The sequence below is a fragment of the Barbus barbus genome, assembly GCF_936440315.1.
Source record: "Barbus barbus genome assembly, chromosome: 2".
Lineage (NCBI taxonomy): Eukaryota > Metazoa > Chordata > Actinopteri > Cypriniformes > Cyprinidae > Barbus > Barbus barbus.
This window is the reverse complement of record NC_136730.1, coordinates 1,660,243-1,675,093: the sequence shown is the minus strand read 5'-3', so window position 1 is coordinate 1,675,093 and position 14,851 is coordinate 1,660,243. Positions and strand designations below refer to the sequence as shown.

Genomic DNA, 14,851 nt, shown 5'->3' with positions numbered 1-14,851 from the left:
TGTATAATTGTGTATGTGACAAATAAAAATCTTGAAATAAGTATTCGATTTAAAACACAAATCAATTTATAACTTTTTTGAAATGCATTTTTCTGGATTTGTTTGTTGTTATTGTGTCTCTTGCTGTTAAAGTAAACCTACCATTAAAATTATAGGCTTATAGTGTCTTTGTCAGTGGGCAAGCTTACAAAATCAGCAGGAGAATCACATTTCTAGTGTTGCTGCATCAGTAAAATTATAATTCTGATTTTTACATTAATCTATGTTTATCTACTGTCAGTGGCACCGATCATGAGTCTTTGTAAAGACGGCAGATGTTTTTCCACTGAAGCTAAAAATGCTGTTTGGATCATCATGATGGTCAGGTTTAGTTCATGAGGCTCCAGTGCTGACATTTAATATGTAATAATTTATTAAATTATAAAAGAATGCCAAATGTCTAATTTTTTTTTTTTTTTTTAAGCTATCATTTTGTTAATGAGTGTAAATATACCATATGATATTGTATAACTGAAGCTGTTGTCAAATTTATCCTCTTTTGTCCATTCATTCCACTTTTGTGCTTGTGTTCTACTTAATCATGCAGTTATGCATTAGTTTGATAAGAATGCACTGCAAAACTGTGTTTAAAGTCAATAACAAATGAATGCACTGTCAAATACTGTCATATGTGTGCTTCATGTTTTTGAGCACCAGATGGATGCACCATGATCTACTTTCTGAATTATTAGTCATTTTTATCTTAACCAAGGAGAAATAATTGAGATAATAAATCAGGATACTATTAATAGCCTGCTGTTTGTAGTTGTTTGATTGCAAAAGTTTCAAGATTAAATTATATAGTAAATTAAATCTCATTGCACTGTAAAAAGTGATAAGTTGACTTAACTTAAAAAAATGTAGGAAACCTGATGCCTTAAAGATATTAAGTAAATAATAATTAAAAAAAATAAGTTAAGTGAACTTGACAATTAATAAATAGTAGGTTAAAAAAACAGTAAGGTAATGTGGCGGGAGGAGCCAACGACAGACACAGTGGGCGTGGCGTCAAGCCTCGGAGAGGTTTTTATTAAACAATATTTAAAATAAAGTGTCCAAAGGGGGAAAAGTGTCCAAAATAAACAGGGATCTGGTGTCCTCGTTGTGCTGCGGGGCTCGTGAAGGAGGGCAGTGTTCAGGAGGGAAGGGTCCAGGTAAGGGGCGGAGTCCGGCGGCCGCACGCGCTACTGTCTGGAGGTCCCGGGGCGCGGGTGACGGCGGCTTCTGTGGCGGCTTCGTCCAACTCCTTGATCCCCGGGTGCTCGACGGGATTCCACGGCCCGGCGTCCTCGCCCGACGGCCGTATCGCGGCTGCGGTGTCGGCCGGACTGCGGGTCCGGCCGCTCGCGTCTCTGGCGGCGGCGGGTAGTTCCCTCTACGCACCCTTTCCTGGACCCACGAGGACACCAGCATGCATGCACGGGGAAGAGACCGGTCTCCCGAGGAGAGGCGCGCTCGGCGTTTAAACGGCGGCGGTGATGAGGCTCCATTCACGTCAGGTGCGCCTCATCACACGCCGCCAGCCCTGCGTGTTCAGCGCCCCTCCTCTCTCACACACCCACTCCCGTCGGGAGCCTGGTGAAGGGCGGCGAATACGGGACGGGGTGGTGATGATGGACAGGGGGGGAGGCAGCCGACTCGTCACATTCCCCCCCCCAAGCGACATCCCCGTCCGAGGGTCGCCGCCCACGCAGGAGTGCTACCTTCCTCAACCAGGCTCCAGCGGTCGGAGTGGGCGGGGCAGGGATTCCTCTCCGGGCAACGCTCCCTCTCGCACCGCGCCGGAGCCGGGACAGAGAAAGCGGGTTTTAGTTGACAGCCTCAACCAACCACGGGGTAATGATGACAAATAGACAGAATGTCACTTACCCCATTGGTGGCTGGGAGGCTGTCCCCGTCCTTCCTCCGTCCCCGTACGGGCTCTACGGCTTCTTGCGAGCGAGAGGGGATGACGTCATCAGATGTTGCCCAACTGTGCTGTCTAGGCTCCGCCTGCCCGCATTCTCCACCACTGTGGCGGGAGGAGCCAACGACAGACACAGTGGGCGTGGCGTCAAGCCTCGGAGAGGTTTTTATTAAACAATATTTAAAATAAAGTGTCCAAAGGGGGAAAAGTGTCCAAAATAAACAGGGATCTGGTGTCCTCGTTGTGCTGCGGGGCTCGTGAAGGAGGGCAGTGTTCAGGAGGGAAGGGTCCAGGTAAGGGGCGGAGTCCGGCGGCCGCACGCGCTCCCGTCTGGAGGTCCCGGGGCGCGGGTGACGGCGGCTTCTGTGGCGGCTTCGTCCAACTCCTTGATCCCCGGGTGCTCGACGGGATTCCACGGCCCGGCGTCCTCGCCCGACGGCCGTATCGCGGCTGCGGTGTCGGCCGGACTGCGGGTCCGGCCGCTCGCGTCTCTGGCGGCGGCGGGTAGTTCCCTCTACGCACCCTTTCCTGGACCCACGAGGACACCAGCGTGCATGCACGGGGAAGAGACCGGTCTCCCGAGGAGAGGCGCGCTCGGCGTTTAAACGGCGGCGGTGATGAGGCTCCATTCACGTCAGGTGCGCCTCATCACACGCCGCCAGCCCTGCGTGTTCAGCGCCCCTCCTCTCTCACACACCCACTCCCGTCGGGAGCCTGGTGAAGGGCGGCGAATACGGGACGGGGTGGTGATGATGGACAGGGGGGAGGCAGCCGACTCGTCACAGTAAGATGAAGTATAATAATAATAAAAATAATAAATAAATAAACAATAAGGCAGTGAGTATTGAAATATACAGAGAACTATTAACTATTTGTCAGTACTTCTATTTTTGATATTTAAGTGAATTTAGAAAGCTTTTGTACATTCACTCAAAAAATATTATTATTATTAATAATTATATTTTCTGTACTTCAGTTCAGGTACACTTAATTTAAAGTTTACAAGAAAATTATATTTTTAATTATTTATTACTTTAATTTATTGTTTATTTATTTTTTGCATAGCATTTTTCATGGAACATTGTTGCAAAGCAACTTCAAAAAATAAAGTTTCTACATTACATTAGGAGTAGTTTATCAGTGGTGGTGATTATGTCAAGGTGATGTATATAACAGAAATGTACAGTAAAGATCATGCAGTTAATATCAATCATGTAATCAAACGGAAGCAGTGAACACTATTAACAGCAATGATTATATGTTCTGATCAAAATGATAGTAATGTAAGGTAAATTTGATAATTGTGTGTTGGTTCAGGGTTGGCGTCATCTGAGGTCCTTGAAGGAGTTGGTGTCATCTCTGCTCAGGTGTTGGGCTATCTCAGATCTTCATAAGAGGCTGGATCTAGACTGAAGCTGTACGGTCTCTAGTTACCTTGGGATGCCATCCCATGACAGAAACAGAAATGCAGATAGAGAATAATTAGCTGTTTTCAAAACATTTCAAGCAGTGAATAATCATGTGCATTTGATCAGAACTGGAGTATAAGATTATGAGATACATAATGTGAATGCTTAAATGTTTTTAATCTAGATTTAAAGTGTCTGAACCCTGAACACTACCAGGAAGGCTTTTCCAGTGTTTAGGAACCAAATGTGAAAATGCGCTACCTCCTTCAGTGGACTTTGCTATCCTAGGCACTAGTCATAGTGCATATGTCATAACTGCTAAACTGGGCAATATTTAGTTGGGGTGACATCTGATTATTTGTTAATCTAGACACTGCTATAAAAAAGAAAGAAAAATTGGATTGTCTTGGTTATTATCTATGAGTTTGCAGATATGCTTGGCCCTGGGCAGCTTTTAGAGCCTGTCTATGGTTTGACACTGTTTTTCCACGCAATTCTAAAAACCTATAAGTGTGTTTTTCTCTGTTTGTTCTTATGGGATTATGGGTTTCTTTCTTGAGAGAATAGGTATTACTATTGTACCATGACTCAGTATGTTTGCTTAATTTCATGTTTTAATTCAATACAACTTGCTGCTGTTTCTTTGTAAATATTTATTAAAAAAAATTAGTCATTTTTGAAATTAGAGTGAAAACATTCATCAGTATTTTTTCAGTGTACATGATTTGTAGTTGTAGTTCAAATATGTAAAGAGAAGTAGTGTTGCAACGTTATTGACTTCAATACAGTTGACTGAAATGAAGAAGCTACCAGTAGTCATTTGGTCTTGAGTTTATATCACATAAATCCGTCTATAATAACCCAGCCTTCATGCAAACACTCATTATCTGATGACATTGATGGATCTCCTTGATTTGAAGCCTATTAGGCAAAAGCTAAAGACATGATGAGAAGCCAAGAAAACTCATTGGTTGATGGAAACCAGGGATATTCAATTAAAGTTTCAAAAGCTCCAGTCGCTATATTTCCCTTCTCAGTGGACAATTCTTTTCCATTTGGAGTAGTTATACATTTTGAATTTTTAACTAAAAAAAAAAAAAACTAAAGCAGTCGAAATAGCATCAAAGATGAGGATATTGGGCCTGAGAGACAAAGCAGTGGAGTCTGAGAATTTTTGTGCATAACATTAATATATTTCATCATTTGAGTCCTATTGTATATGAATATTAGAAGGTAAGGTTGGATGTTTTATCAGGCTATTATTATAAATAGAGTTTTCCTATTATTAATTCAGGGTTTTCCTCTTGAAGTCTGAACCATTTTTATATTTTGCTGAAAATAAGTATCTACTGAAAACAAAGTACATAATTATCAAAACACGAGCAGAATTTTGTCTTTCCTTGTCATCGACAAATACCTTTCATAATTCTAACATTGTTTATTATGAAATGTTCCTGACAAGCTGATTAATAATATTAAATGTCGATGGAAAAATCTGACCTGAACGGTCAAAAATAATTGTTAATAATAATAATAACAATAATAAATGTGGCATTTTAAGCATCTTTAGCAGGAGACAGAAGTAATGAGCACAGAGCAGAAAGGGCGAATATAATATAACGCTGAAAAATCATTACCATAAACGACTCGAAGCAGTTGTATCTATGAAATCGCTGCAGCCAAATGAGTCTGTTTGTGATGCCCTTTCCTTTTCATTTAATATTATTCATTTTTATAATTTTATGTATATGTTACAGAATGGAGGGTTTTTTGGAGGGTTCAAGGGATCTGGTGGATTCCAGCATGCATTACATTGGTGGTAATAAGTGTCTGCACAATAATCCTTACCACTGCATATCAAATGCAATATCTATTTTACAACAGTATACACTTGAATCATACCGCCCTACCAGGTCCACTGTACAGGAGACATTTCTGGCTGTGAAGTGTGAAAATGAAAGGGCATCACAAATTAGTTTGGCTGCACTAATGTGATCAAATAATGTCATGCGTGTGCCTGCTTATAGCTGATCAGCTTATTTGAGGATGTCTGATGTAAACCATGCAGATGAATCACCTTTAAACACACATAAGTGCAACACTTTAATAGTCAAATATGATTTAGTGAGCAGCTTTATGGAGGCTTAATGCTCTAAATGAACCGGATAAACCCATCTATTGTGCAGCTGAACTAGTGTTCTGCTTTAGGCTTCACTTTCACAATAATACTTGATTTAAAGGAGAAGCTGTTCCTGTGAAAGATGTTTCAGATGAAAAACTGTAATTCAGATGTCAAAACCTTTTTAAGAGTCTTCTGCCAGCTAAAAGATTGACTGATAAAGCCAGAGAAGAAGCAGGAGACAAAGTGATGATAAAATTCAATAAATGAGTTTATTAGATTATCTTAGTTGTATATGTTTCAATGCTCAGAGACTTCATCTGACGGCACAAATCTAACAAGTGTTATTATAGCACAAACCACTGCAATGGAAAAGGACTGCTTCACTACACCGTCCTTGAAATAGAGACATTCATTTATCTTTTACTCGTTAAGACAAATATCCACTGAAACCACAATCATAAGACCAAACAGCAATGGAAAAATAACATACATGACTAATCCTTGAATGAACCAATAAAATAAGTAGTGCTGTCAAACACACCTAAAATAAAAATAATGTAACATTTTTCTTAAATATATACATACATGCATATGTGTGTGTGTGTGTGTGTATATATATATATATATATATATATATACACCGTACACACAGTGTATATTATGTAAATAAAAACTTTATTTTGGATGATAATTATTAGTTTTGACAGCACTAAAAATGTTGTATATAAATGATTAAAATTATTATATAATTAAATGGAAAAATCTAATGAATTAATGATAAATCATATGTAAATGAAGAATAAATGAATATTAAAGAAAGTAAAACACAACAAATGTATGGTTGCTCTCTAAAATAAATTTTTAAATAGAATTTCTAAAGAAATGACTAAATAAATGCAAAATGATATATTGTAGAATATATTATAAGCATAACAATTTGAGAGAAAAGTAAAATTTGAGAATATAATCTTAATGGTATTAACAGTAGACTGCAGAAATTATTTTCTTCCCGAGTTCTTAGCTTTTTAAAGTGAAACGTAATATTCTTAAATCAGTGAGAACCAGAATGAAATAAGATATCTCTTGTAGTTTTGTACCAAAATTTAGGGGTTTTTTTGGTTGCTTAAAACAAGAACAAAATTAAGATTATTCTGACCCCAATGGCAAATATTTTATTTGCTTTAAGCATACACTTATTTAGCAAAGAGAGTCAAAAGATAGATATTGTTTGATAGAAAACGTTCTATATTTTTAGAAAAAAAAAAATATATATATATATAAATAAATAATGTATATATATGTATGTGACCTGCAGCACAAAAGCAGTCATGAGTAGCACAGGTATATTTGTAGCAACAGCCAACAATACATGGGTCACAATTATTTTTTTTTATGCCAAAAATCATTATGATATTAAGATCATGTTCCATGAAGATATTTTGTAAATTTCTTATCATAAATATATCAAAACATTTTTGATTAGTAATATGCATTGCTAAGAACTTCATTTGAACAACTTTAAAGGAGATTTTCTCAATATTTAGATTTGTTTGCTCCCTCAGATTCCAGATTTTCTAATAGTTGTATCTCAGACAAATATTGTCCAAACCATACATCAATGGAAAGATTATTTATTCAGCTTCAGATGATGTATAAATATCCACACTTAATGACACTTAAGACTGGTTTTGTGGTCCAGGGTCACATATATCTAACATGTTTTTTTTTAATACATTTGGACATCGTCATGCTGAGAAAGTGCTGATGAAATATCTTTAGATCTAATAAATGGATTATGGTGAGTTTGGGCTCTTTTTATTGGGGAGAATCTGCTGTAAATAATGCTGTGATTTCAATCTGAACATGTTTTATGAAGTTACAAGCAAAAGCTGACAAATTGTTGTATTCTACTGCATGAAACCTTTCAAATGATATATGACACATGACTGTCTGAGCTTAGTGATGTTTTTGACACGTTTGTTTATTTTTGTTTGTTTTTTACTATGTACTGTAATGATTTATAAATTATGAAAACATGCTTTTCTTACTTATCATTAAATAACTCTATATTGAAATGTCTCTCTCTATATATAATATGAAATGTAATGTTCAGACTCTAAGCTTTCAATGACAGCTGTTTGGTGTTGAACAAGGCAGTAGTTTTGAAATATGATTAGAAAACTATTCATCCCTAGGTGGCACCTGCCGGCGATACACTCGGTTTAGAGGGACTCATCTGGCACTTAAGATTTGATCAAATTACACTAAAAAGCTGAGTTTCTAAAATGAAAACTATTTTTTATTTATTTTTTAGTGGTTGCTTAGTAATTAGATTATGAATATTTTCATAAAATGCATGATAGTGAGAATTGTTCTTTATCCACAGTATTCTTCCTGTAAGAGCATGTGTGTACACTCGTAAACTTTATGTGCAAGGCTTCCAGGCTCTTCCACTTCCAGCTATTTTTAGCTGTACAAAACAGGGCAGCGTTTCCCAAAAGCATCATAAGCTTACATCGTAGACCCATTGAAACCAATGGAGCTACGATCAACTTAGGCTTGCGATGCTTTTGGGAAACGCTGCCCTGCTTGTTTCGCTGCTTGATATTGCAAACTGGTCTTACCATATTATTTTAATGCATTTTCTTAATTACGAACACACTGGTTTGTAGTGCAAACAGTTTTACGGTTTACTGCACTGTTATTCTTCTCGCTATTTCTCAACAGCGCCTAATGAACCGGACGTCTCGCACATTCACAGAAAATGACTTGCTTCCATGTTGGAAAAATAAAGTAGATAAAGTGTTACCAAAATATTTAGGTACTTGTCATGGAAAGAGGAAGAAATATGTTTTTGCAGTGATGGGTTTTCATTAATAGAAATTGTTAATATAACTGCAAATTTCAGCATTTAATTGCATGATGCTGTGCTCACGAGTTATCCTGAGTCCCTTCAGTCTTCTAATCAGTTGCACAGCATATCAAACATAGATTAAAGAAAAATTGCCTGATATCTTGAAAGATTTATTTGTAATGAAATATCAAACTGAAATAAATTGTGTAATATATTTATATTCCATTATTATTTTATAATTTACTATGCATTGACTGTATTAATTAAATGTGGTGATGTTAAACATCTATGAGTTATTATAAATGCCTGTACCTTAAAGATTCATAAAAGGTTGGAGAAGTGATCACATGTATTAGAGTTTAGCGTTTCATTGGAGGAAACACCTCACATGCCGTCTCTTGTGTCTTTTCTTCTGTTTTCTGCTGCTGGAAGATCTTCCCGTCAGGTTGGACGCTCCATATGCTGGATCTGATTCTCATGTCCTGATCCGAGAGGATCTGCTTCATCTAGAGTCCAGATTACATCAGTTATTAGTGAACGAGATCAATCTACTGCTGTTTAGACCTCACTGAACTAAAACTATTTAAAAAAAAATAGTGATAAAAAATAAACACTGGTAAAAATTTAGTATTTTTTTACTGTTTTTTTTCAGTAAAACTAAAATGTAAATATTCTTAGATCAACATATATTGAAACGATGGAAGATAACAAGCAAATATATCAAAATGTTTTGTTTTTTCCCCAAGTAAAAATATATTTCAATGCAAAGCTAGGTTCAATTCAAAGGAAAGATTTTTCGGAGCGCGTTGGCAGTTTTTTTTTTCCTAGTTTTATGCAAAATTTCACATTTTAAGTCATTTTGCTTCTGATTAATGATGTTTAGAAACATGCAAACATGCGAGTGACACAAAATTTAAATAGAAACTGAAAAATAATAAAATAAAAACCAATTCAGAATAGCATAAAATTACTATTCTCCATATTAAACTATGATAGCATATTAATGATATAAAAATAACATGCAGAATCATCTCACCTTCTTCTCTATGGCCTCCATCACTGCGGATTCGTCCAGATGTCCGTCTGATTTGACTGAGAATCTCACACGCTGTATTTTCCAGTTTTCATGGCAGTAGAAAGGCAGTGGATTCGAGCAGGTGTCTGCAGCCATCAGTCCTTCAGTATTGGCTCTCGCACACTCGATTTCGTTCATGTTATCAGGCTGCCCAGACTCCCATTCGACAGAGGACCACGATACACTGGTGTTATCTGACCACAGCCATGGGATCCTGTACAGGCCGAACCAGGCATCGTTGTGGCTCTTTGAAGAAAGCACCCCTGCGAGGAACTCGTTCTCTGTGTCGTCTGTAATGGCAGCCAGGTCTACGTAGTGTGTTCTGCAGTGAATTTGAGCATCATACCAGTTCATGCTCGTTTGAATGTACTTAAACTTGTCCTGAAGTGTGTTTTGATTGTCTGCAAGGAGTAGATTGGACAGAGAACATTCTTGAAAATGTGAAGTGCCATACAAAATTAACTAAGTGTATAATTTTGTTCATAGAAAATATGGACATATTCATCCTCAAAAAATGGCTGGGAAAAGTGATTATAAAGGCAGAACCCTTTGTTCACTTGTTGTATAACATAGGCCTACATTTGTACATGCTGCTATCTGCACATTGCAAAGTTTCTGGATCAACAACGTAACTTAAATGGTGGATTGAATCCGAAACTGTGATGACTGACACTGATGAACATAGCATAAGAAAACAAAAAAATCTCATACTGTGTGTCAGAATAGATCTGTGCTTTAAGTCTGGAGTGTAAATGCAAACCAATAGATCTGCCATTTGTTCTGTGTATGTTTTACCTTGTATAGGAAGATTGCACTTTTTCCAGAATAGTAGTAATTCAATAATAGTTTTAATTGTGTGAGTTCAGTTTTACTCCGTATGGAGCACTGAGAAATGTTGTTTATATGTATTTATGCTGAAAACACTCGTCACATTTGTTACTGCAGAGTTTCATGCAGTCTTTAATAAAATAGTTTTTAATTCAGTTATCCTCTGAAGCTGCTTATTTGTCACCTATGGTACTGAACGTATCTTGCTATAAGTTATTTTTTTTCTTCTTCTTTGCTGGAAAACACGATTTAAGAATGCGTTGGGGTCAGGTTTCACTGCAAATAAATAATTAACTTCCTCAGTATTTTTGTCTTGTTTCCAGCACAAATAAACATCCTTGTATCAAGATACATTTACTGGAGATGCCAAATGCTTTAAGATAAGAGCTTTATCAATATCTTCATCAAATTTAAGTGGGTTTTTAGAGACTTCAAGTCATTTTGCTTCAAGTAAATCTATCTTGATTTAAGAATGTTTAGATATTTGTACTGGAAAACAAGATAAATTACATCTTTTTTTCTCTGTGAGTATGAATTGTATGTTTGTTTGATTTTTAAATCAAATCAAAGGGATCTATTGATTGGCTCTATCTCTCTCTCCTCTCCACCTGTAGCTGGTGTGTGGTGAGCGCACTGGCGCCCTTGTCCTGTGCCTGCCGTCGCATCATCCAAGTGGATGCTGCACACTGGTGGTGGTTGAGGAGAGACCCCCCCCCCCCCCCCCCCCCCCCCCCACATGATTGTAAAGCGCTTTGGGTGTACAGCAATACACAATAAAGCGCTATATAAATGCATCATTCATTCATTCATTCATTCATTCATTCTATGAGTACTGGATAATTTCTTACCAGTTTGGCAAAAGAAGCAGTCTTGTTGAGTACAGTTTCTGTCTGCCCATCGTCCATTTACCTTTACATACCCACAGGCCTCATTTGTGCCGAACAAGTCTGGCTGAGAGGAATCCCACTTCGCATTGCTCATCTGTGTGTTTTGATACGACCAACGCCAAGTGACTCTGTAGAAGCCGATCCAGGCGTCAGATTGAAAGTTCACAGCGTTTGCAGTCTCCTTTAGTTTGACTCTGTCTTCATCGCTCTGAACTGTTGCCAGATCCGTGTATGTCTCTCTGCAGTACGATTGTGCTTCTGCCCAGGTCTTCGGCTCTTCGATCAGGATGATTCGATACAGGTCACATGAAGCCTTTGACAGGATTCCTGCTGCAGGAAAATCAATAGTGAGAAGTTGCTCTAAACCTCTGATCTGACATCAGTTTCTGTCACTAACACTCACCGAGAAAAACAACGAGTTGAATCTTGTTCTGCATCATCATGTCTTCACAGGTTTGATCACTGAAAGAAATAAATCACAAGAATATGACATGTTGGTTAGGTTTTTGATATTGAAAGTGTAGTAGTTTTCTCCATAGTCAAGGAGATTTATTGGAAATGACCAGCAAGCAAACATGGTTACAAAATGTGTTAATGCAGAAAGAATCAGTGAACGCAAAACCCACTCTCAAACATAAACCCTTTAAACAACCAAAATAAGACAAAGATAAGAAAGGGTAGAATGTCAAAATTATTGGAAATAAAAAAATAGAAAATCACAGCAAACCCCAGTTTACCTGCTCTGAAGCAACTGAAGCTTGATATTCTCGCCAGTATATCAAGTGTCTTCTCTCAACAAACTAGTATTTTACTATCTACCTAACTCTTCATACATTACATTATTTTATTTTTTGTCTTGTCCTGTATATAAGATGCTGAGACTAATTTACATTCTGATTTTGCTGCAATATGAGGCTCTTTATTCAAATAGGCTAATGTGGTCATACTTCCTGGTTCTAGTAAGAACTCTAGCTGCTGCATTTTGAACCAGCTGGAGTTTGTTTATGAAGCGCACTGAACAACAACTCAATAAAGCATTACAATAATCTAACCTTGAGGTCATGAACACATGAATTAACATTTCTGCATTTGCCATTGAGAGCATAGGTCATAATTTAGATATATGTTTGAGATGGAAAAATGCAGCTTTACAAATGCTAGAAACATGGCTTTCAAAGGAAAGATTGCTATCAAATAGCACTCCTTGGTTCCTAACTGATGACCAAGAATTCACAGAGCAGCCATTGAGTGTTAGATAGTAGTTATTAGATGCAGAGGTTTTTGGTCCATAATTTACCACCTGCTTTTTTTTTTCAGAATTTAGCAGCAATAAATTACTAGTTATCCAATTTTTTTATATCAACAATGATTACGTTAGTTTCGCAAATCGGTATGTTTCGTCTGGCAGCAAAGAAAGATAGAGCTGAGTATCGTCAGCATAACAGTAAAAACTAATGCCATGTTTCCAGATGATATCTTCCAAGGGTAACATGAAAACCGTGAAAAGTAACAGGCCTAGTACTGAGCCTTGAGGTTCTCCATAATGCACTTGTGATCAATATGATACCTCTTTATTCACTGCCACGAATTGGTGGCAGTCAAATAAGTACGATTTGAACCATGCTAATGCACTTCCACTAATGCCAACATATTTTTTCTAGACTGGAAAACTGGGGCGGGCTTTCTGGGATGGTTCTCAATTGGTTCAGGTCATACTTAGAAGGGAGAAGTTATTATGTGAGTATAGGAGAGCATAAGTTTAAGTGGACGTCCATGACATGCGTAGTCCCACAAGGCACAATTCTAGCCTGTATATGCTCCCACTAAGTCAAATAATGAGAAAGAACCAAATTGTCTATCACAACTATGCTGATGATACCCAGATTTACCTAGCCTTATCTCCAAATGACTACAGCCCCATTGACTCCCTCTGTCAGTGTATTGCTGAAATTAACAGTTGGATGTGCCAGAAATTTCTTCAGTTAAACAAGAAGAAAACTGAAGTCATTGCATTTGGAAACAAAGATGAAGTTCTCAAGGTGAATGCATACCTTTACGCTAGGGGTCAAACAACTCACCGGCCTTCCAAAGAAGACCTTTGAGCTTTATTGTCATTCCGCTACATGTGGGGACATACAGTGGAACGAAATGTCGTGCCTCACAGGACCACGGTGCTACATAAATACAGACATACAACAATGAAGTAAAAAACACTATAAACCTATACACAACTAACCTACTGACAGATTTAACTATAAGTATACTATATATAAGTATTTACCCTATACAAACTAAAAGAATAAAGGATAAAAAATACAACTATACGAATGCTTCACAAATACTGTACATGTGCAAAGAGAGACATTTGAGTCAGCAGCTGGTTGGGGAACAGTGCAGGATGATTTGTAGTGCATGAGCATGTAAACATACATATATTGCTGAGTCTTTTGTGGGATTGTGTACACGCAGCAGTGTGTGTAAAGTGTCCATAGTGCACATAGAGGAGAGTGTGGTACTACAGGTGGTTTGTATAGGCCCACTCACCTGTGTGTAGCACACTTCGGATTGCACATGGGGGTCCATGTTTCAGGAGGTAGGGGGTTTGCATGGGGTTTCAGAGGGGGGCGGGGTGGTTTGAGTTCAGGGCTCTCACAGCCTGGGGGAAAAAGCTGTTGAGCAGTCTGGCGGAGCGGGCTCTGATGCTCCGGTACCGTCTTCCTGATGGTAGGAGCTGGAAGAGACTGTGGGAGGGATGGGTGGAGTCCTTCACGATGCTGTTGGTTTTGCTGGAGCATCGAGCATTGTGTCCAGGATGGAGGGGAGAGGGGCACCGATGTTTTAATTCACTGATGTTTTAATTCATCTTAACTGTTTTAATTCATTTTAAATAAATTTTTAAGTCATTTAAAAAGTTTTTTTTTAATTCCTTGTTTTATTGTTGTGAAAGTTTTTTTTTTTTTTTAATAATTATTTTACTTCCTTTTATGTAAAGCACTTTGAGTTACCATTGTGTATGAAATGTTCTATATAAATAAACTTGCATGCCTTGCCTAGTCTATTCCAAATAATTTTGTGGTCGATAGTGTCGAACACAGTGCTAAGATCCAGTAGCAATAATAGAGAGATGCAACCATGATCAGATGGTAAGAACAGGTCGTTTGTAACTCTGAGAGCAATCTTAATACTATGATACAGTCTAAATCCTGACTGGAATTTCTCACAGATACCATTTTTCTCTAAGAGAAGAGGATCTATGACATCTGGAAGCACTTCTTTTAGTATCTTATGGCGCTTTTCCACTGCATGATATGGCACGGTACGGTTCAGCACGGCTCACTTTTAGGGGTTTTTCCACTGGGTACAGTTCCTGGTACCTGGTACTTTTTTTAGTACCACCTCGTAGTGATGGGTCATTCTTGAACGATTCGTTCATTTTGAACGAATCCTTAATGTGACTCTGGAAGACCGAGTCGTCTCGGGGAGTGATTCGTTCAGTCGCGCATGCGCATTGCACAACATTCTATGGGTGCTGTACAATGCAGCGTGAGCCGGAAAGAGAATTGATTAGTTCGCCTCACGAGTCTCGGGTTTGAGTCGTTCGTTCATCACGTGACAGCCCCATACGCTTAACCAATTCTTGTATTTTTTATTTAAATAGTTTAAATTCATTTTGGAATAGTTATCCTCTTTGCTATAGCTTTTTCTGGCACAAAAATAAACAATAAAAAACA

The 14,851-nt window shown here is 38.1% G+C and overlaps 1 protein-coding gene across 1 annotated transcript; it reads right to left on the bottom strand.

Moving 5' to 3' along the window:
* Nucleotides 1-8,642: 8,642 nt before the first annotated feature.
* LOC306876803 (putative C-type lectin domain family 20 member A) lies at nt 8,643-11,563 on the bottom strand (the record flags this gene model as incomplete). Its single annotated transcript, XM_079428213.1, has 4 exons — nt 8,643-8,836; nt 9,367-9,806; nt 11,082-11,450; nt 11,524-11,563. The coding sequence occupies 4 exons, from the start codon at nt 11,561-11,563 to the stop codon at nt 8,690-8,692; spliced, it is 996 nt and encodes a 331-aa protein (XP_079284339.1). The 3' UTR covers nt 8,643-8,689.
* Between the last annotated feature and the right edge of the window lie 3,288 nt (nt 11,564-14,851).